The sequence below is a fragment of the Plectropomus leopardus genome, chromosome 5 (assembly GCF_008729295.1).
Source record: "Plectropomus leopardus isolate mb chromosome 5, YSFRI_Pleo_2.0, whole genome shotgun sequence".
Lineage (NCBI taxonomy): Eukaryota > Metazoa > Chordata > Actinopteri > Perciformes > Serranidae > Plectropomus > Plectropomus leopardus.
Genome location: NC_056467.1, coordinates 1,935,622 through 1,960,243, shown reverse-complemented (window position 1 = coordinate 1,960,243; position 24,622 = coordinate 1,935,622). Strand labels below are relative to the sequence as shown.

At 35.7% G+C, this 24,622-nt stretch overlaps 2 protein-coding genes across 2 annotated transcripts; one reads left to right on the top strand and one right to left on the bottom strand.

Moving 5' to 3' along the window:
- Nucleotides 1–5,106: 5,106 nt before the first annotated feature.
- Nucleotides 5,107–12,425, bottom strand: ift20 (intraflagellar transport 20 homolog (Chlamydomonas)). The gene is made up of 5 exons (XM_042487077.1): nt 12,363–12,425; nt 10,530–10,667; nt 9,607–9,692; nt 8,369–8,472; nt 5,107–5,799 (listed from the first exon to the last, which is right to left on the bottom strand). Exons 2-5 carry the CDS (start codon nt 10,654–10,656, stop codon nt 5,718–5,720), a joined length of 399 nt encoding a protein of 132 aa, XP_042343011.1. The 5' UTR covers nt 10,657–10,667; nt 12,363–12,425; the 3' UTR covers nt 5,107–5,717.
- Nucleotides 12,426–14,312: 1,887 nt separating this feature from the next.
- LOC121943196 (BTB/POZ domain-containing adapter for CUL3-mediated RhoA degradation protein 2-like) lies at nt 14,313–22,931 on the top strand. Its single transcript, XM_042486656.1, is given in 8 exon segments — nt 14,313–14,469; nt 16,187–16,542; nt 17,073–17,242; nt 20,489–20,511; nt 20,513–20,558; nt 21,173–21,225; nt 21,404–21,599; nt 22,141–22,931. Coding segments are annotated over 7 exon segments (966 nt in total). The 5' UTR covers nt 14,313–14,469; nt 16,187–16,295; the 3' UTR covers nt 22,372–22,931.
- Nucleotides 22,932–24,622: the final 1,691 nt, after the last annotated feature.

Genomic DNA, 24,622 nt, shown 5'->3' with positions numbered 1-24,622 from the left:
CTGTGTGTCAGTAAATACCCCAATTTGAACTCTGAAGCGTTTATGTATCTTGAAAAAAGAGTGGTTTGTTTATTGCCTATCATTAGCTTTTCTGTGATAATTGCATTTAGGCTGTTAAAAGTGGTGTTCTTTTGTGAAGATCATCCTGCTGAACAAAACTTGCGAGTATCATAAACCTTTCGGCAATGATTCGAAATCCAATGGAAAAATCCCACAAGCTTTTTGATGAAGGAACCAGGGCGCTGTTAGCTGCAGGTTTGCCTGCAGAAAAACATTATTGTGCGATATCACAGTGGAGTTTTGAGGATTTTTTTTTTAGAATTTTTTGAGCCATAATATTACGAAAATTGAGTTTTACAAGAAAAAAGTCAGAATTTTGTGAGCATGAACTTGTAATATTACAAAATAAAGTCCTAATTTTATAAGAATAAAGTTGTAATTTTATGAGAAAAAAGTCATAATTTTATCAAAATAAAGTCGGAATATTACAAGACTAAAGTAGTAATTTTACAAGAAAAAAAATCAGAATTTTTCGAGAATAAAGTCGCACTTGTACGAGAAAGGGCATATTACATCACGATAATAAACACATTATCAACAAACTATTAAACAGGCTGGAAAAAGGTCAACAGGTTACCTGTGCTCCTGCCTGTTTTAAAGTTTGCTGCTTATTTCTGTACTAAAATATCCCCTTTCTCATAAAAAAGACTTTATTCTCCTAAAATTAGGACTTTTCTTCATAAAATCAAAATTTTATCCTTAGAAAATTAAGACTTTTTGTTTTTTCATAAAATTAAGACTTTATTCTCAGAAAATTGCAACTTTTTTCTTGTAAAATTACAACTTTTTTTCTCGTTTCACATTTTTATGGTATTTTGGACAACATGCTATACTATAACTTTTCAATGCTATTTTGGATGACATACTATAGCATGATTTTTTTAAGCTCTGTTGAACAACATCAAAATAAATATGTTTATAATTATTATTTTAGATTTTATTTGATTTTTCTTTCTATTTTCCATTTTAATATTATTCTTTTATTCATCCCTACTTTTATTCCAGTGTCTATTTTCTTAATTTTCCCCATAGATTTATTTATGTATTTATTTATTTATTTCATGGCACTCATATGACTCCGTACATACAGGACACACAGATAGCAGTAGTGGAATACAACCACTATCTGTAATGAGACAGATGAGTTAAGTTTTTTTTTTATTATTAATACTACCATTTTATTATTCATTTATTGACCTAATGATGGGAATTAATCCGGTGACAATATCTCACGCCACATACTCCGCGTCAGCAGGTGACGCTGTGCACTTTACAAACAGCTGCAACCCGAAATATGACTGAAAGAGGAAGAGGAGGGAAACACATGAAGAAGAAGCACTTCCGTACACAGAAGGTTGGTTTGATAATGATGTGACTCAGACATTTCAAATCATCCCTGGACTCGGAGGAGGTTTAAGATGCAGACTGACTTCACTGCGCTTCACAGTGAGTTCAGTATTTGCTCGTTATTTTGCAGTTTATATTTTACTGTAGATTATTTATCTGCATCAGCTGATGAGAGCGCGTCAGATTAACCTGCAGAGCCACCAGCTCAGGTCGCCTCAGGATCAGGACGGAAACGTCAGCGGCGCGTGACGCATATTAAAATAACAGCGTGTTTAAAAAAATGAAACAATGTCATGAAACATCATCGTCTGACGTCAGATCATTTATAACACTTTTTAGTAGATTAAAAAAACCCCAAAACTGTTATTTTTAGAGCTCGTTATGGTTCTTTAGCCTTCTATATTTCTATAAAAATATATATACATAGTAAAATAGACACTAAAGTAAAGACTGAAGTAAATAATAGAGGTCGACAGATTATATTATGTATAATATACCATATACCATCATATCAGCTTTGTATTTAGCTCATGCGATCATGTTTGGTGCTATCTGAAGTTTCATGTTTTATTTGAATTACATGTTAAAAAAAAGACTGCACATTATAAAAATACAGAGCCTGAGAACAGACACGGAGAGGAAATACATCTGAGGGTGAAAATTCACTAAACTAAAGTCAGTTTAGTGTTTTTTTGGTCGTTTGGCCATTTGGGGAAACATCAAAACCCTCACATTTTCATGGACAAAATTTCAAAACTTTTCAAGGACCCTTGATGACATTTCAGATTCAAACTATTCAAACATAATTTTAGGTAGCTGGCATACATGAAGAGAGAGACGGAACAGAAAAAATTCATGACACATAGCACAATTTCCATAACTTTTTAAAAAAAAAATTTCTTTTGATGATTTTCACTAATTTAGCTCTTACAGGCCTGGAAATTTGATTGTGAAATGCAGTCATGGAAAATGACAGATTTTCCATGACTGAAGAGCTAAGGTGGAGCATTTGTATATTTTTTTTTATCAGAGAGGTCTGAAATACGGATCCTGTGCAGCTACATGTAGGAGAAAAATGTACTTTAATTCTTCGTCTGACTGAATTTATGTTTGACTTTTGTCGATTATCTGTATTTGTGTTTTATTTCAATACTCGCCGATTAAATGAATTTAAAAAACTTTATTAAATCTCAGGGGGCTATTTTTTAAAATTCATTTTTAGGGATCAGTGTGATACTCATTTATATTATTTGTGCTGACTTTTGCGAACTCGTCCCACAGGATTAATCAAACATGACTTGTTTATGAATTTTTTTCTGGCAAATATTGAAATGTTGTAGCAAACCCAAAACTCACATTTAATCTGCATTTTCACCAGCAGCGGTTTAACCTGAGGAGGAAGAAATGCTGCCTTTAGTCGGCGCCGAGCTGACCCCTGTTCAGCTCTATCGACATCTCCTCAGATGCTGCAAGCAGTTACCGACGACGGCGATGCAGCAGCATTATCGACACGCCATCAGACAGGTGAGCGCGTCACCTGCACCGACTACCACACCAGAAATGGTCTTCACATGGTCTCCATCGTAGATTATACCTGCAGAAAACACATTTTTACACCTCTGAACAAGTGACAAGGAGTCAACAGAGAAAGAAAGCGTCATCATGGGAGGAACTTTTACTTTGTAAAGCCCTCAGGGAGCCGATTTTATTTAATCATTTTTCATTTATCTTTTTCACTCGAGTTTATAAAATAAAAGTTGCAGGGAACTATGATGTTGAAAGTTTCAGCTTTGATTAAAGTTTTGCTGAGGACATTTAAACAAAGTTTTGTGTTTGAGTTTGTTATATTACAAATTCGAAATACTGACAGAAAGATTTTCATTGTTATTGCAAAGGCATATCGGTTCCAAATATCGGTTATCGTACTTATTAACTATTAATAATCAGTATTGACCCTGAAAAAACAATATGGGTCGACCCGTACAAGTGAGTGATGTGCTGATGATAGAAGGCTTTTTAAGATTTTTTGGGGTAAATGAACAGAAGGCGAGGTAACCACGGATCCTTAAAAAGCCTTTAAGGGCATTGAATTCATTAATCTAAAAATAAGACTTTTAATTGGTATTAAAATGACTTCAATTATTGTTTAACGCTCTTAAAAATGCTAAGACATGGACAGCAGGATTTTATGAATTTTGCGTTTTAAAATCTGTTAATTTAAAAAAAATCCTCCTCTTAAACTTGTCATGATAAACTACAAACTATTTATTTGATAAACTGTATTATATTTTTTCTGCAGCATAATTTTAAATATATATTTTTTATAGCTATAGATATAATTTTCTGGACATTTCCACCTTTTGTTTGAGTATTTTTTAAATAGTTCTCCCCCCTTTTTTAACAAATATTTTGGTATTTATGGGAAAAAAAATCTTTCCAAGTTTGGCCTTTTTTTCCTTTATGTTTTCAAAAGAAATTAAATCAATTTTGGCAATTTTTATTGGGCCATATAGCTTAAAAATGTGAATGCAGCACAGGAAAACTGATGCTGATCCAGGTGTCAAAGGGTTAAGTGCTGTTTCCCTAACCTGAAAAAAGCGTAGCACTTTCTGCTTTAAGGCCTCACTTCAGAGCATTAAAATCAAGGACTTTATTACTCTGATGCTTTGCTGTTGGTTTCCAGGGTTACACCAGCCACTCGGATGAGGACGACCCAGAGAGGATACAGATGATCATCCAAAGAGCTCTTGCAGATGCAGACTGGATCCTTAATAAAGTAAGCGCGGAGGCCTTTTCCATGTTCACTTAATGCGCAAATAAACACACGCTGACGTTTGTGATTCTCTCTTTGATTCACAGTATAAGAAGAAGTGAACCGGGAAGATCTTGTGTTGTGTTTTGCAGCGCTGCATCAAAGATGAGCGGCATGAACGCTCGCTGATATTCGTTCACGTTAATGTGTGGATGTCTGTGAACAGCCGCGATGAAGCAACTCTGATGAGAGGAGGACTCGTCGTGTCTGTTAGGACGACACTGTGAAATATGGCGAGGATTAGGGCCATGTTAAAGGAAGAAAGTTTTTGAGAATAAAGACATAATATTACAAAAAAAGTCGTCGTATATCAACAAAAAAGTTGTAGTTTTACAAGAAAAAAGTCCTAATTTTACGGGAAAAAAATGTTGTACGTTTCTGAGAATAAACTTGTAATATTAGGAGAATAAAGTCGTAATTTTACGAGAAAAAAGTTGTAACTTTATGAGAATAAAGTCGTTTCTGTTATTTCTATAATATAATATCCCCTTTCTCGTAAAAATACAACTTTATTCTCATAAATTACGCCTTTTTTCTTGTAAAATTACTGCTTTATTCTCTTAATATTACAACTTTTTTCTCATAATATTACTTTACTCTTAAAGTCTCAAAAGTAAACATTTTTCCTCAATGTGGCCCTAAAACTCCATCGTAATGAAACGAACTCTCAGTTCACTGTAATGTTCACTGTCTATAAAAAGTGTAAATACTGTTCTGAGATTGAAATGAGTTGACTGTATATTGTTTCCTTTTCAATAAATGAATCATCTGTAATTATAGGTCAGTGGTCTGATTAACAGCGCGCACTCGGCCAAAAATGTCATTATTGGAATTATCTGTATGACGTCATAGGTCCCATTATTATGATGCACCCTAAAAATGACTCATTTTTTGTGCAATAGTACAGTATTTATTCAAGTATAACCATTTGTCATCTAAATTAACACATGAAAGACGATGAGACACATAAGAGACAGAAAGAAAGAAGAGGACAGTGAATTCCCCGTGAGCCCACACTGGTTGTACCAGAGGAATGAAATTAAAGTCAAAAATAACACAGATGATCAAATCAGCATCTTCTATTATTTTTAACCTAAATATATGTACAGATTCATGCACATGCAGTATATCAATTGATACAAAAAGTCATAAAACTAGATATACAGAGCAGGTCTTCGGTATAAATAGTATAAATAATATTCCTTTGTATAAATAGCTCCGTCTTCTTCATTGTCGGTCTGAGATGTTGAGACGTTCGGTGTGAAAGCTCGACACCGTGGATCCTGGCGCCTGCTGGCAGCAGCGGCTGCTGCTTCACACACCAGCGTGTCAGAAATCAGGATCGAGGAGGTGGAGATGTTTTTAGGACGATGATGTCGGAGCTTTGGGATTGCTTCGGAAACGCAGCAGAGTAATTCTCCGAAGAGAAAGCGGGACAGGCACTCTGGAAACGTGGTTGTGCAGAAGTGTCACATTTTCTGCTGTCTCGGTCACGTCCTCACTTCTGCAGAATAAACTGGTCGATGAACTCGTTCTGCTCCGACTCCACTTTGGACAAGGCTTCATACTCGATACGATACCTGAAACAAGGACAGAATTACAGTTTATCGCCTGCACGAAATGTCCCAAAATGCCGAGAATAGTAGATACAAATGCTGATGAAAAACTGTTTTAACCCTCTCAGACCTGAGCTTGTTTTATTTTTTATTTCTTTAAAAAAAAAAACTGTGAAGAAAGCAATGAGCAACCTAGGAAGAAATGAACCCACAATTGCCAAAGAAAAAAAAAAAAAGAAGAAAAGTAAAAGCAAAAAAAATATTATATATAAAAAAATAATATTTCTGTAAAATATTTTTTTATATATATATTGGTCATTATATTATATTTTTTCCTATTTTTAAAAATTATTTTCCAAATCTACTATTTTTTTTGCAATTTGCCATGTTGCTCTACAAAAAAAAACAAACCGAAAAACAATTCGCTAAGGCTCTGAACACATCATAACAAAGGTGATGTCAATCCAGGTTTCACAAGTCACCAAATCATGTCATTACATTAGCTGGATCTTAAATGATTACAAAAACATACAGCTACTCAGTTGTTATGTCACTGAATGAAGTATGGATTTCTGTTTTTATTGAATTGCTGTTCCAAACTTTATAGCCCAGAAAAATGAAATATTTTTGAGTATTGTATTCCCCAAACACATTTTTTGTAAAAATAAATAAATAAATAAATAAATAAGAAAAAACCTATGTAAAGAGGCACAATACAGCACTGTGCCACCAGCATCTGATTTACTAAATAACAAACTTTAAACTACAAAAAACCCTGAAATGCTTTGTTTCAAATGTTTAAAATACATAATTATTCATGGAAAAATCATCATGGTGCGATAACACAGACTGCACTGTAGCTGCACTCAGCTGCATCTTTTTGATACTTTGCACTTTAAACAATATAATTATTTTAGGAATTATGAATGACTATTTTCTCTGATTAACATTTTTCAAAGTATCTCACATACTACCGGCAATACTCCAAAGTACCTCTAGGGGTACTCGTAACTCCACTGTAACGACGGATCAGCGGTTGCATGACGGTCATGAGCCGACTGAACAGCTGATAAAAGTAATAATAACCATTTAAATATGTATTTTGTAGAGCTGTCCTACTTCCACTTTGAAATTAAACAGACTTACTGAAGAGGTTAAATCTGAAATTATGAAAACAGGCAAATTTTCAGTCACTAATGTTGAATTGTTGAGTGAAAATACTAAAAATGAATTGAAGATTATGAGTACCTTTAGGCACTGAAAGGGGAATATTTACAATTTGAATGACAGCTCATGCAAAGATTACAGGCTCCGCCTACAATTTACTGCTTTTTAAGACCTTTTCACGGCAGGTTTTATGCAGGAATCTGGTTGTTAAAGTGAGTTACTACATTTTGCTAACAGCTACGTTAAAGTATAAAGTCAAATATTAGGTTTGGTGGTTGGTTTAAAGATTTGTATCATGGGAAATGTGGACTTTCTTACAAATAAATTTTCTGACTAAATAAAATTGACCTCAAAGACCTCATAAGTTCAAATTTAAGACTATTTAGTGACATTTAAGGCCTATTTACAATTTAGGCACTTATGACTTTCAAGGACCTGCAGGACACCCTGAAAACAGATTTTTAACCCTCTGACAAGTGTTGATTTCTTTCAAACACAGGAAGAAGTTCCAAATTATGAGTTACAAGAAACTAAAATTTACCAAGAAAAAGGGAAGAAAAAAAAGTAAATATCATTTTTTTCTTGACATTTTCCATATTATTATTATTATTATTTCTTTACCTCTAATAATTTCTCAATCTGTCTCTCACCCTGTTGAGGATCAAACTGCAACACCTCCTGAGCCCCAACCCACGATGACCAACAAGACGAGCCGATCACCTGACGATCACACAGCGACAGACGGCGGGCAGACGCTGCACTAACAGCTCTTGTGGAGGTCAGTGGACTGGAAACAGGCAACACCATAAACATCTCAACCCACCAGCTATAACTCAGGTCCAGCCTTGAAATCCTTTAAAAACTAAGCAAATCGGCTTTCTTTCTGTCCAAAAAAAACGGGAAAAGAAGAGACGAGCAACTTGATGGCCCAAAAATTTGCAATTAGTAAAAAGTTAAATCGTCTGAAAATAAGCCAAACGACATTTGCAAGAAATGAGCTCAAAGTAACAAGAAAATTAAAATAAGAAACAAAAACGATACATGAATGTAGTTTTCTGCGCATTTTTCCAGTTTTGTTTTTTTGATAGTATTAAATAATCACTACGTTTGATGTTGTTTGGTGTCAATTTTCTCAGGTTTCCGAGAGTTAAATGTTCGTGAAAGGCGTCTGAACGCAGCACAAGAACGCTGATGTCAGCCAGGCGTTTAAGGGTTAATTAACCTTAACGTAGCTTTCAACTATAATATAAAACAGCACAACACAGCTGCTGCAGGTACATGTGGCATTTTGATGATCTGCGTTCGCACCATTTATTCAGCTACAAGAGCAAAGTGCTATTTTGTGTCCTGAGTTACATGTTTGGAAAACCGTCCGGCACACATCGCGGCGCTGGTGGGTTACGAAGTTCTCCGGCGCACTTCTTACCTCTCCAGCTGCATCTTCTTCTCAGCTATGAGCGCCTGAAGCTGCTGCTGCTGAGCCTCTCGCTGCTTTGCCACTGACTTCAGCAGGTTTCTGGCTCCAATCGCCTGAAGAAGAAGAAAAACATAACAGGATGATTGTTAAAGCGTTGCTCCCACGATCAAGCAGAGGCACATACTGTACAGTACAGAGCACCAGAGACAGCTGAGGAGGGCAACGGGAGAAGGAATAGCAGCAGGAAATCAGTAAAAAGGACAAGAAAATTACTTGAAAATTAGTGGGGAAAAAACTTAACAAAAAAAAAGAGTAAAAAATAACATGGAAATGGACTGGAAAAGGTGTTTTTTTTTTAATTTATAATTTTGTGACGTAATTTTAAATATGTAACTGTGATAATTAAAAATATTGATTTTTTTTCTTTTTCCCTAGACATTTTTCCCTAGATTATCAAAAAAATATTTTTTTAAATCTACTAATTTATTTAGCAAATTACTCATTTCCCTTTTCCCGTTTTTGAAAGAAATTGCACAAAAAAGGTGGAAAAAAAGCTATAAAAAACATAATTACATAAATACATAAAAATATTAAATTTATGTAACATAATTTTAAATTTTTTTTTTTTCTTTTTCTCTAGATATTTTTCTAGCTTTTTAAAAAATGTTTTTCTATATCTACTAATTTCTCTCAATTTTGGAACATTAATTACTAAGCTGCTCATTGCCAAAGTTGCTCAGTGTTCGGAGATTTAAACGCTGATGAAGGCATCTGAAAACAGCTAAAGGGAAGTGGTGTTGCTCCAGGTTTCAAGGGGTAAACAATTTTGGGACCTGAGAGAATTATTTCTTTCAAAAACACAATGAGCAACTTGGCAAGAACTGTCCCAAAATTTGCAAAAACTAAATAAATAAAATAGTAAAAGGTGACAAAGAAGTGACCTGACGGTTAGCTGGGGGTGATTATTTTAGATATTATTTTTAAAAAAAAAAGGGGGGGAAAATATCCAGAAAACGACATTTATCATTATTATAATTATATTTTGCATATATATTTTCTCGTTTGTGTTTTTTACTTTTCTTTTTTTAACATTGCTTACTTAAAGGTAATTTACCTGTGACTTTTTCTAATTTCTTGCTCAATTTTGGGACATTTCTTTTTAAGTTGCCTGTTGGTTTCTTCTCATGTTTATTTTAAGAAATCAAGTAAATGTGCTCAGGTTTTAAAGGGTTAAATGCTCAGCTTACCTTCATCTTTTCTGTCTCCGCTTCCTTTGCCAATTCATCCACCAGCTCAATGAGACCTCCCACTATCTTCTGAAACTGGCCGATTTCTGCAAAGAATAACACATTTGTGGAAACGTGGGACAGTTTAAAGGGGAACGCCGCCCATTTTCACATTTCAGGTGTTGTTTTTATGGTCGAAGAAAAATTAAAAAATATAACTAAACATGAACAACTCTCCCCCAAATCCCAAAACTAGAGTGCTAAAACAACAACAAACAAAAAAAAGTCTCCAATTAACCCTTTAAGAGGTACTGTAACCACACAGTTGATTTCTTTCGCAATCAAATTGCTTACAGATGTTTTTATCTGATGCATTTTGTCTGATTGCATTAAATTCTATTTTATTATATTACATTGCCTTTTCTTTTTTTTGCCGTACATTTTGCACAGATTTTGTTACTTCATTTATTTTTAATTGTATTAATTTAATTTTCTTTCTTTTTCAATTATTTTTTAGTTGTTTGAAGGCACTTTTTACAATTTAATATACTAGGAAAAAGTTTTCTTCTTAAAAAACTGTTGCATTTTGGTAACATATTATACTGTCTATATTATTATTATATTTTTTTAAAATTCATGACACCGTGTTAGTTAATGCTAGAATAAAAACCCAAGTAAACTCGCTGGTTGACTTGCATATCTGTATCTGAAACAAAAAACATGAAAAGTTGCTAAATGTGTGAGTCAGGAAGACAATTTTACCAAAAATGCCTCTCAGTGTGACTGTTAAAGGATTACGGAGCAGCTCATGACTATAAACCCTTTGACATCACAAGTTTGAGGCTTACATCTCTGGTTTCTGGCTTTGAGAGAAATAACATTGAAATTTTTTATTTAGGTGGTGCTCCCCCTTTAATGGAAAAACAGTAAAAATCAGTACTTACTGTCCACAAATTCTTTACACTCCTCCTTCAGCTCGGAGGTTTTCTGGCTGACATCAGGCTCGAGGACCCGCAGCTTGTTGAGTTCATCAAAATAAAAGCCTGCCTCAGCTAACGGGTCTTTAGCCATGGCCACAGGCCCTGTCACAAAGGAGAAACCATTAATTCGGGATGAAGATCACTTTAAGGCTATCCAGTTAAAAGCGTCTTTTATCAGATGTATGTGAGATACAGCAAGAAATGTCTGTTAGACAGCTTAACCCTTTGAAACCTGGATCATTCTTCTTATGCTGCTTTTAGACACATTTCACAAGTAATTAAAACCTTATAACACTGAGCAAACTGGTTTGATTTCTTTCAAAAAACTGAGAAAAATGTAATTTATCAGCCGTGAAAAGGAAAGAGAGAGAGGGGATGACATGCAGTAAAGGGTTGGTGCTGGCCACCCCGAAAAAAAAATGCAAAAAATAATAACAATCATAATAATAATAACTTAATATAGCAGATTTTAAAAAGCACACTTTACAAAGTGCTTTGACAAAATAAGCAAAGCTGAGCCAGAAAATCCTAGAGTTAATAAAATAGTTATTGTCGAATAAAAGCCAGACAAGAGTTAAGGCAGAACTCAACTGAAGATCAGAAATAGAAACATGTTAGTGATAATAATAACAGGATCAAGACAGAAAAAAAAATAAATTAGAAACTAAAATTAAATGAAAAAATAAAAAATTAAAAGACATATTAAAAGACAGAAAATTATTTGTAAAAAAAAAAAAAAAAGCCAGGGAAAATGTGTTTTTTTATTATCATAATTGAAAATTATATTAAGGAATTATTATACATTTTTTTTAAGCACTTTTTCCAAGTCTTGTTTAGAATAGAAATACTTTATTAATCGCGTGAGGGAATTGTTTTGTTACAGCAGCAAATAAGAGAGCAGCAACTGCATAAAAATATATAATAAAAAGGCAAAATAATGCAAATATATATACAAGGAAAGGCACTTAACATAAAAACACAAAAATAACAATAATAATAACGATATATATGTTTTTTTTCTACTTTTTTTTTTTAAAAAAAAAAAAATACAAATTTTCAGGTAATTTTCTTGTACTTTTTTCTTGTTTATTTTTTGGTCATTTTTCTTCTTCCCATAATTTTGTAATAAAACAAGCCAACTTGCTCAGGTTTCAAAGGGTTAAGCAGCACACTGGTATCAACAGGCGTTATAGCTGGATAACAGAGTGCTGACAGGTGGTTTATTATCACTTAGAGACGGTGTTAACTTCGCTGACTGTGTGTTGTGTCTACACTAACGTTAACATACAGTTTGCTCTGATACAAACATTTCACTGAACTGTGACCTTCACTGACACCACCATACGGCGACACGACCTCTTTTTGTTCGTGACATGCAACTCTATTCATCAAAGCTTAAAGCAGCATATTAACACACATATTACACAGTTACAACGCAAGATTTATCTGTATGTATCCTTATATCTGGTTGCTATTAAACCCATATGTTAGCTTAACGTGCATCATGTGTTTAAGTTTGTCTTAACTACACAATAATACTCTCAAAACGTGGACATGGTGACAAATAACGAAAACGGTTTACGTACTTTTTAGTGATTTTCGCTGTGAATATTCCTGCTAACTAAACTAAAAATTAACTCAAGCTAGTTAGCCACACTGGGCTAGCATGCTCACAAAAACTCGTTATAAAAACGACTTTAAAAAGCGCACTGCTCACGGAAAGGCTAATTTAAGCTCCTCAGGTCGCGGCATTTAAATGTATGTAGCTGCTTTAAGGACAGAAACACGTTTATTTACCTGTTTTCACCGTTATCGCCGTTAGCGCGGACGGCTGTGTGCTGTGTGACTATGTGGCAGAACAAGTGGAGCTCGAGCTCCTCCTCCTCGCGCTGCCAGGGAAACCAGATGCTGCGCGCGCGTGTGTGTGCACGCGTGCATGTGTGTGCATGCGTGCATGTGTGTGTGTTCGTGTGTGTTTGTGTGCGTGTGTGTGTGTCTTTTCACGGATTAAGTTGAGGAGCTTTTAATTTGAAAGGAAAGCGGAAATGAGGTTCCCCTACCGTAATAAAGGGAGTATAACGACTGTATAAAGCTGCTAAAGCCAAACGTTGTGTAATATAAGAGCTGCAGAGGACCAAAGTAACTGTTTGAAAACGTAGTTAATTTAATTTATGCATAAATTGTGTGTTAGCATCTGTGTTGCCTTATTTTTTTTTTTTTTTTGTTTGTTTTGTGCATTTATTTAGTAAATTAATAAATAAAATACAGTAAAAAAGAAAACAAGGAAAAGAAAAACGAAACTAAATTAAAATTATGAGATTAAAAAAATGCTATTACAATTTTTTGGGATTATATAAATTTGGATTATGACATACCATATCAAAGCTAGTGAGGGTCAAACATGTAAAATAAAAAAAAAAAAATAAATAATAGCATAAAAATACATAAAAATAAGGTAAGGAAGAAAAAGGGGAAAAAAATCAAAGCTATGAGATAAAAAATATTTGCAATTGCATTTTTTAGTGTTTATGCTTGTTTTGAGTATTTATTTGGTAAATACATAAATAAAATAAAGTAAAAAAAAATAAAAAAAAAGGAAGGAAAAAAAAAAAAAAAAACAAAATTAAAGCTACAAGATTAAAAGATATTTGCTATGGCAGTTTTAGGGGGATTATATATAGTTGGATTAAGACATACCATATCAAAGCTAGCAAGGGTCAAACATGTAAAATAAACAAATAAATAACATAAAAAATATAAAAAAAAAAAAGTAAGGAAGAAAAGGGGGAGAAAAACAATGCTACGGGATTGAAAATATTTACTACTGCATATCTTTTTTGTGTGTGTTTTTGTTTATTTTGTGCATCTATTTGTTGTTAGCATCTGTGTCAGTGGAAATGGGGAGGCCAGTTTTAGTCTCCCCAGTTGGATTATGAAATACCATAGAAAAGGCAGAAATAATGTGTTAAAAAAGTACTTGCCATTGCATTTTTTGGTATAAATGAATATAACATATCCATTCATCTTCAGAATTTTACCCTTTAAAATTCCTTTTTTCACGCTGCCACTATGTTTTCAGATAAAAAACAAACCGATTTTTTTTTTTTCAATATACGACATGTAAAGTAGTTTTTATTGTTGTTGTTGTTATTTTTTTTTTTTATCACAGCCTGGAATGACAGTGATAACAATGATAAAATAGCATGTATTTTCTCCATATGCCAAATATAATAAAAAATAAAATAAAATAAAAAAGATGCCATCGGTGAAACAGTAAAAATGACAAATTCTGAAGCAAAAGCTCAAAATGACAACCAAAATAATACAATGCATGTTTTTGTGCTTAAATGGCTTCTGAATATAGTAATAATAATAATAATAAATAATAATAATAATAATAATAAATAATAATAATGAATAATAATAATAATAATAATAATGGGTTTTAATAATAATAATAATAATAATAATAATAATAAATAATTTGAATTTTTTTTTTTTTTGCACTCAACTGCGGGGCCTATGAAAATAACAATTTAGCTTCCACAGTGTATTTTAGACTTATATACAATCTTGCCAAAATACGCGTTAAAACAGCCAAAATTATCAAGAAAATGAAGAATGAAAAGCGCGTAAAATGAGCCAAACAGCCCTTGTAGGTTAACCTCAGGTGAATAACCTGTAGTCTCGCGATGCTTGTTACTGCCTGTGGAGGGCGGCATTACGCACAGCGTGCCGTCAATTCAGTCGAAGAAGAAGAAAGGGGAGGATAGAGTAACTTCACATACTTTTTTAACACCTCAAATCTTGACATTTTGTTGTGGATTTCCATCTAACGGCGATAAAACCAAAGTTAGGCAGTCACACGGTTACCGTACAGCACGCGAAGACGGCACTGAGATCGGTGAGTTAGCTGACTTTGTAAACGGACGCCTCCGTACGTGTTTCTCGTATAAACTGCGGACGATAACGTCACGTAACTCCATTGAAAAATCTGGCGATTTAATGTGACTTTTGTTTCGCAGAACATCTGGAGAAAGTTTCCAAATGTTATTTTTACGTTAAGAATAATTCAGCTCGTGTTTATTTCAAAAACTAACCGACATGTCAATGTTGTAAAACTTTTTTAGGATTCGCATTAAGAGTTTGCTGGTCATCGTTAGCTAATGTTAGCAAAACAACACCCACGTAGGAAGTAACGCAAAGCGCACTAACGATGCGATATTTTGTTATAAAAAGCGTTTGAGAGTAAGTTATTGATAAGACGAATTGACCAGAAGAGCATAACCATTTTAATTCCCGTTACTGTGTTGTTACACAGTGTTGGGTTTTGTTGACGACAAAGAAAATATTAAAACGTGCACATTTTAAATAGAGTTCAGTCTGTTACATTTCTGTAGACCGAGCTAACTCTCTGTTTGCTCTTGAATAGTATAATTTACCAAGTTTATTAAAGTTACTATTGACCACGAGAGGCATATTTAAGTTGATATTTTGACGAATCAGTGTATTTGTTTAGAGTTTTAAAAGCTACCTATTTAAAGTTAAAACCACAATGTTTATTTGCTAGCACCGCTACATCTCAGACAATAACACATTTAAGATGTTAATGTACATAAAGCTGTTTCACTGAGCTAGCTCCACTTTATGGGGAAGTGTGGTGTCAGTTGGCTATTGTTTTTCATTTTAAATAAAGTGAGTTGTCTGCAGTTGTACATGTAATTTGTCCTTTTACTAACATGGTACTGTTGGTCAAAACAAGAAAACACTGCAAAATTTACCAAATTACTAAAATATGTTGTGGCCCTGAGGGTCAAAACTCTACAATATTTCAGAGAACAGCGAAACATTTCCTAAAACACTTTGATATTTCATAAAACACAACAACATTTACAAAAAACACTACAACATTTCCTAGAACACTACAATATATGGTGGCCTTGAGGGTCAAAACACTACATTTCCCATAACACAACATTTCAGAAAACAAAATCACATTTCCCACAACTCTACAACAATTCAGAAAACACTACAACATTTCGCAAAACCCGACAATATACGGTAGCCCTGAGGGACAAAACGCTATATTTACCAAAACACTTCACACACTTCCCATAACAAAACAACAATTCAGCAAACCAAATAACATTTTATAAAACAGTGCAACATTTCCCAATACACTCAGCATTTCAGAAATAAATGTTTTTTTGAGACTCAAATCAGAAAGTGTAGGTACTATTAGGCAATGGCAATTTTTGCCGTGATGAGAACGGCCGGCAGTCGAAAGGAAATGGCATTTTGGAAATATTATTTCTTTTTCTGGAATGTTTTGTTTAGGAAAAACTGTTATGTTTTGTTGTAGTGTTGTAATGTTTTGACCCTCAGGGACGCTGAAGTTTACTCATTGACATGTGTCCCCCTCCCTGTCCCTCTAGTTTCCTGCTCAGTCACATTCCATTAAACAGGAAGGGAAACTTGGGAAAAGATAATAATGGGAAAGTTGGCTTTCACTCTGTTGCGGTACATGCCTCAGCCACTGGGTGTCCTCCTTATATCAGTCTTTGTCCGCACTGACTTTTCCTCCATCGAGATTATTTATCTCCAGCTCCGTGTTTTCCCAGGAATGATCTGGGGCAGTGAGAGGTTGTGGCGGCCTCATCAGTAGCTGTCACCACGGCGGGGGACCTTCGGACCTCCGTCTGCAGGGTGGTCATCTACCTCCAAAGGGACATGTCCGGGGACAGCTGCCTGCCCCAGCATCACACCTCCACCTCCTCAGCCCCTCCTCCTCCTCCTCTGGCCTGTCCCAAGACCAAGACCTGCAGTTATCGAGGAGCGGTGGGCCTGGGCAACAAGTATGTCCGCATCAATGTCGGCGGGAACCTGTTTTACACAACGCTGCAGGTGCTGACCAAGCAGAACTCCATGCTGAAAGCCATGTTCAGCGGCAAGAAGGAGGTTTTCACGGATAAAGATGGTACGCCGTTTCTCAGCTGCAGACACAGCTCGAAACCCGGTTCTACTGAAGACCCGGTTCCGCTTTTTTCAAAAGTTTGAGCTTCTCGATTTTGCTAACAAATCCCGTGGGTCTTATAATGTAACATTACATATAGTCAAGTCACATCATTTAAATGCAATCACAAGTGCGAATGCATCTGATAAAGTTTTTTAATACAATTGAATTGCCAGCCAGCAGGTATCAAACCAAGCAAAGAAGAAATCTGATGCTCAGTTGCTTGCTTGCGAGGATGACTGAACGTGCAAAGAGGTCTAAAGTTTGGCTACATTGCAAAATCTTTTCATGCAAGGGGGGAAGAAAATCACCACAGCCAAGCACATCAACATTGTGCATCAGATTAGACCTAAATGCAGAACCTTCGACTGTCTTTAGGTTAAAAAAAAACTCCGTCAGCTCCTCAGTATCAGTAAAAATTAATGATCCCATAAACTGTGCTCTTGTGGTCTAGGAGGCACATTTTCTGAATCTGGTTTGTTGCTTCCGCTCAGGTTGGATCCTGATCGACCGCAGCGGGAAACACTTTGGCAGCATCCTGTGCTTCCTACGTGACGGCACAGTCACCTTACCCAAAGGGCGCCAGGCTGTCCAGGAGCTGCTCGCCGAGGCAAAGTATTACCTCGTCCAGGACCTGGTGGAGCTTTGTCAAAACACCCTGCAGGTCAGTCACACACACACACACACACACACACACACACACACACACACACACACACACACACACAGACTGATATTTGAAATACAGGAAAAAAAGAATATATTCTTGGCTGGTTTAACCCTTTAAAAAACCGGTCAAAGTGGCTCGATTTCTTTCAAAAATATGAGAAGAAGGCAATGAGCAACCCAAAAAGGAATGACCCAAAAATAGTAAGTACTATTAGGTTGCATGAAAATTATCAAAATAAAAAAAAAAAAAAAAAAAAATGGAAATGTCAACAACAAAAAAGGGAAATTATTAAAAAAAAAAAAGATTAAAAATATATATATATATATATATATATATATATATATATATATATATATATATATATATATATATATATATATATATATAATATTATGTAATATACATTTTAGAATCAATTATTATAATTATAAATATTGCTCTCGAGACATTTTTTGCTAGCTTTAAAAAAAAAAATTTTTTTCCAAAATCTATGAATTTCTTGCAATTTATGAGATATTTCTTGCCAATCTGCTCTTTGCCTTTTCCCCCATGTTTTTGAAAGAAATCAAACCAGTTTGCTGATGGTTTAAAGTACTCTCATGAAAGGTGTCTGAGTACAGGACAAGAAAAGTGATGTTGTTCAGGTTTTAAAGGATTAATATCAGATGTTGCACACTGTTACCAACTTGTGGTTTCTTCATCTGGGTCAGGAGGCTTATAAAACCATTGCCAGGCTAAAGGTGCAACACACCGTACATAATTAGATAGTAAAGGATGCGTTTAGTTTAATCACACTCATAAAAAGTAAAGTAAGTTATTCAAACAATTGATGTCAAAAGAAAATCCCAGTCTGTTATCTCGGATCGCAAATATCCAGTAAATCTGTAAAGAATTCAGGCTCTAAGTTCCTTAACTGTAGTGTTGCATTAGAGATTATCATCGTTTCTGCTGTAGGTGGTGTCCACTGCGCTCTCATTTTCCTCATGTCTCCGCCGGTGTCTCCATATGTCCGCTCCGCTCTCGTCCTCCGCTGGTGTCCGCCGTCAGAATTGAATAATTGAATGAGCGGATGATACACGGAGCGCTGTGCTTTGTATATCAGTGCTGTCACTGTTTGACTTTTGGAGGGATTTTGGAAAGGAGACAGATCTGTCAGATCAGAGTGTGCTCTGGGTATATTTCTCTGTTAGTGCGGCATGCAACTACGTGGAATCAAATCAGTTATTCATTTTCCCTATTTCCTGTCTGTCTTTACTCTTTTTATATGTTGGTTAAAGTCACACGACTTTGTTCAAATGTCAACATCACCAAAAAAAATCCCATCCATAGTCCGTGCTGCATCATGTTAGTCGTACAGTTTATGTAGATTTTTGCATTTTTGTCAGGTATTGAAATCACATCTCAAAATTCAAAGTAGACGTAAAGTAGGAACAAATTTTCAAGTCATGCCCCCCCCCTCCCAAAAAAATGTTTAAATAACTTAAATCTTATAAATTAAATTAAATTAAATTAAATAAGATAATCCTTTATTAGTCCCACAGTGGGGAAATTTGCTGTGATACAGCAGCTATGAGGTACAGGATAAAATGCACAATATAATAGTAAAAAAAATGTAAAAAAATAATTACAAATATAAAAAAATATTTAGTAATAAAAAATTTTAATTTACCTATAAAATAGCATACACTGTGATAGCAGATTTGATCCGTATTGTTCGCCCTTGTTGCAGTGTTGCAGTATGTAAGAGTTCCTTCAGCTGATGTTTCTCGGTGCTTTGCCGCGACTGTTTGATGAGTTCTGTTCAGCTCGACAGCAGAGGCTCTCAGGTGCGCAGATTTGATTTGCTGTGGACCACAGTGTGTATTTATGCCTCTGGGCTCTGGCTGCAATACAGTTTTGCTGCGCCATCTGTGGAAGAAGAGTGTCGGTGGGTATGCATCATTCTGACAGATGTTCGCAGGAATGTCTGCTGGGTTTCCAAGGTTTACACATCTTTTGCTTTCCACGGGGACAGATTGCAAGGCGGCAAATCATTGAAATCTAAGCTCACCGGCTGTCAGTCATTCATCATCGTGCCCAGTAGTTTATGAATGAACGGCACTCTACCCGTCTCCTGAGAGCCATTACATGCGGAGGGTATGCAGCATGCAGAGCAAAGGACAGTGCAGGAGGGAAGGTTTCTTAAATTCTTGTGTAGTACAAATGATTTCACTTCGCTACCAACACCTCCTACCGTGTTATGCACGTCTCGCGTTAAATGAACAACAAAAACGAGCAGCTGCCACTGCACAAATCATCTCCCATGTTAATAACGGTTTTTAGTAGCTCATCAGTAGCATTCACTTGTCGAATGTGGCGTAGCCTTTGGAGGGTGGCGTGTTACGAGGTACTTCATAGATTTTAAACAGATTTTGAGGATCAAATGGACTGAGTTATAGAGAGTTATAAAGTGACTGTACATGTAATTTACTAACAGACATGTTACTTTACTCTTTCAGTTGCCCTTATTTTTCCTTAAATCTTGAAAGCGGTGTTCATTTGTGAAGATAATCTTGCTGAACAAATTGTTTAAATATTATAGATGTTTGCCGCAGAGCTTATTTTCTGCCATAATTCAAAATCCAATGGAAAAATCCCATTGGCTTTTTGATGTGGGAGCTTCCACGTTGGCCCTCAGAAACGCGTCATCCCTGTGGCACTTTATAGAACTTTTAAAAACTATTTGGTCTCTATTGCTAATTTTAACATTTATTACAAATGTGGCGGGGAGAATTTATATATAACTCCCCTTGTAAACTGTTATTAAGGCTTAAAGTTATGCATAATTTGCGTGGTTTCTCTAAGTGATCGGTGGGTGCCATCCATTGACAAGTGGCTGTCATGGTGACAACATTGGATAGGTAATTAAACCATGGCGTAGCCCCGAATTCAGAATAAAAGCGTAGCTGTAGCATTGTGGGACAATAAAATGTATCGTATCGTATTGTATCGTGTTCGTATCGTATCGTATCGTATCGTATCGTATTGTAGCTATTGCTGTTGGGTTTTTTCATGTCTTGTTTTTTCTGGTAAGTACATTTTGTTTTAAGCCTGTTTCTTAGCACAAAATTTAGCATTAACACATCACGGTTAACCATAAACGGTATATGCATCGTGCTAACCAAAAATAAAAATATGTCCACTTCTGGCTTTAAAAATCCCGTCTGTGCTGTCATACCTTTGTTGGTTTGTGATTTGCAGGGAAATAAAGAGCAGCCCCTGTGTCACCTCCAGCAAGGAAGAGGAGCGGCTCATCCAGTCCTCCACAAAGGTAAAAACAGAGCATCATGGAATTAGATCATAACTGTGAATCTGGAATAAGTAAAAGAAAAAAGTCCCCCTTTTTTTCTCGTCAGTGCACTTTGACCCTTAAAACCCGGAGCAAATTTGCCTAATTTCTTTAAAAAAATTAACAATACATTTGTAAAAGAGTGGCAAGAAAATTACCTGAAATTTAAAAAAAAAAAAAAAAAACTTAAAGTACCAGAGCAAAAACAGAAAATGATCTGAAAAAGGCCTAAAAATTAATAACAATAATAAAAATGAATTATAATAGAAAATAATAATTACAAACATTTTTTGTGTTTTTTTTTTGCAATTTTTCAAAAGTTTTCAAAAGTGCCATTTTTTTATGTATTTGAAAGAAATCCCGTTTCAGAGGTTTAAATACTTTAAACTTTAAACTTTTGAATGCTGTAAAAGAATTGCTGATTTACATCCAGGTTTTAAACGGTTGATACTCACACACATATTTACTTTCTGCTCTCTTGGCGTAGTACTTTTGGCAAATGGATGAGGTCTACTTGAGGTGTATTTCAAGTTAGTACATTTTGATATTAAAGCAATAAATTGCAGATATTTAACCAGTTCTTTCCCCTCTGTTAGCCTGTGGTGAAGCTGGTGTACAACAGAAGCAATAACAAGTACTCCTACACCAGGTAAGGAAGCCTTCCTCCAGAGCTCCCTCTGCTTCCATCATTAGAGGGATAATTGATTTATTTTGAGGGAGCCATAGATTTTTTTTCCTGCTAATAAAGTCTAATGAGCCTCAGGACAAAGAGAGCGGAGTAAACGATGAAGCACTTCTCCACATTCAGCTTGCTTTTGTCTCCGCAGTAATTCGGACGACAACCTTTTGAAGAACATCGAGCTGTTCGACAGGCTGTCTCTCAGCTTCAATGGACGCGTCCTCTTCATGAAAGACGTGATCGGAGACGAGATCTGCTGCTGGTCCTTTTACGGTCAGGGCCGCAAGCTGGCCGAGGTGTGCTGCACCTCCATCGTCTACGCCACGGAGAAGAAGCAGACCAAGGTGAGGACAGTTCAGGCCGAGTTGGCGGCGTCCCGTGTCTCGAGCAAAACAATGCAGCGTCAACTGGCAAAAAAGTCGAACGAGGCTCATCTTTTGTTGCTGTAAAGTTTGACATCGTCCGCCAAAGGGGCTGGCCATTAAAAATACATGCAAACACACACTCCTGGTAGATTACTTCATAATGTAAATGTTCTATGGTTTATCGCTCTGTCACCATTTTTTTAATCTAAAATAATGTTTTGCAAATTGTGAGACATTTGTTGCCAAACTGCTCAATGCCCTTTTCCCCATTTTTCCGAAAGAAAAAAATTGTGATCCAGGTTTCAACAGATCCAGTTCTGTTAAAAAGATTTTGTCACCTCGTCTTTCCACCAATTAATAGAAAAGTATCGACAGTGGTAGCGATAAGGAGTCTCGATAATAGTGTCAGTATCACTAAAAATGAACTTTCCCCATACCTAGTGGGGAAGTTAACAATTTTGCAGGCTTTATGTTTGATGCACACCATATACAAACATTTGGTTTTTGCGTCCTTCCTCAGGTGGAGTTTCCTGAAGCTCGTATCTACGAGGAGACTCTGAACACGTTGCTCTACGAGACGATGCCGCTGCCAGACAACTCCCTGCTGGAGGCCACGCGTCGCAGCTACAACAACTGCGGCTCTCACAGTGAGGAGGAAGACGGGCCCGGCGGAGCCGAGCTTCGCGAGCGCGTGCGTCGAATCCACGTCAAGAGGTACAGCACGTATGACGACCGACCGCTGGGACACTGAGACTGAAACCGCAAATTTCGGCAGATTTCGGCTTTTCACATCGATGATGAACATTAAGACATGAAATCTGTTGATGCCCAAACGTTTCTCCTCTGAGTAGTTTTATTATCTTACTTTCTTTACCACTATCTTAAAAAAAAAGTCCAAACTGTGGCCTCGATGTAACTGCATCGGACTTTGTTCTCTAGATAGTCGTGGTGTTGTCTGCTCTGTCCATCATAATTTATTTATGAATTATTATCAAAGGACTGAGAGCAATGCTTCAAATATCTGGAGAACTCTAGTTTTTATTAAATGTAGATCAGTAGTGGAGGAAAAAAATCACTGATATGCACTATTTCTTAGAAGAAATCTTGTTACAATCATAGCGCTTACATCAGCAGGAGAGCATGTTTCATATTTATAGATTGTATTTTTCATAAACACATTTATGACAGCCTGTTGTTTGCCAAAAATGCACCTGTTACAGTTTTTCTGAATTAGTGCCTCTAACATGTTTTAATGCAGTTTACCGCGATGCCTTTTTTCCAGCTGTGAAGATAAAAGTTGTTATTCGACTACTTTCTGCCTCGTCTCATGTTGTAAACTTTAACCCAGAAGATTTGAGGATTTGCTCAAACCTGCAGTTTCCAGTGCAGGTGCGCTGTAATTTACTGCTCTCAGAACAATTGTTTAGTTTATTAGTTTCACATAATACAAAGCACTATGGGGTTTTCTTGTCGGTGGCCTACAAGAAAACCGTAATGTGTAAAGTCAGTGTTTGATTTATTTATTCAGACCTACTCTGCAAACATGACCCGCTCCCTATGTAGATATAAAAAGCTCATTCTAAGGTGTTTTTATATGCATAATTTCTACCAATATATCTCCCCAGAGAATTAGAGAATCATCAAAATACTAAAATGCATTATATAAAAAAAAATCAAATTGAGTTTACAGGGTTTTTAGTGAAGCAACTGACTCGTCAACCATGTGGTTACGATGCCTGTTAAAGGGTTAACGTGTAACAGAAACGGAAGGAAAAATCCAGAGTAATTAGGGGAAGATTTGCAGAGAACATGGCTTGTGACGGCTGCAGGTGCAGCCTCAGCCCACACGGAGGCACACGCAGGAGGTTCAACGACAGAACAGAGGGGGTCGGTCTGTATCACGCCGCTGTGACGTCATCTGTTTTGCAGCAGGCCAACCTGGCATCAGCACCGAGGATGGTCAACATGTGCTTCACAAAGCACTATTTTTAGACTCCTTCTGGATGAGCTGCAGTCTGTGTGTGTGTGTGTGTGTGTGTGTGTGTGTGTGTGTGTGTGTGTGTGTGTGTGTGTGTGTGTGTGTGTGTGTGTGTGTGTGTGTGTGTGTGTGTGTGTGTGTGTGCCATGCTTATGAATGAAGTCATTAATTAAGCAGCACTTTGATGAGCTCATCATATGCATTGCGTGTTTCCTCCACCAGAGCCTCATATTTATGCACCGAAGTATGGAAATGATGTTAAATAATGATGTTAAATAAATAATAAATAAATAAATAAATAATAGCAAAAAAAAAAAAAAAAAAAAAACCACAAAACATCACAATAATACATCAATGGCAAAATAAATGGGGGAAAATTGTGTGTGTGTATATATATATATATATAAATATATATATATATATATATAATATAATTAGTTCTGTCATGTGATTACAAAAAATAATCAAATTAATTACATGATCTGTGATTAATTAATCTACATCAATCTCATACATCAATTTTTGCCCTGAAATTATTTTTTAAAAAATTCACTCATTTATAAAGTTGTACCTGCTCCTTCATTGTCAACAACACTGTCCTGCAAATATTTCAAAATAAAATCCCATTTGTCAATAACTGATGGGATTCTGTCAGAGGACTTTAATTTTGAAAACCGAAGCAGGCAAGTTCAGTTTGGCTGCTAGCTTTAGCATCAGAGGCTACGTTAGCTCGGACCTCATTTTTTTAATTTAATTTTTTTTTCAACATGACATTTTTTCTGTTATTAATTAATCTGTGATTAATTTCTGTGATTAATTAATCTAAATTAACACATTATTTTGACAGCTCAAGTATATTTTAATTTTTTATTTTTATTAAAAAAAAACATCATTTTCTGCTAAATTTCAGGTAATTTCCTTGTTACTTTATACTAATTTCTTGCTAATTCAAATGCAGCGTTTGACAGTCAAAGCTCTGGATCACACTGCCTACAGGTATCAGAGAAGCCACCTTGCTTAATAT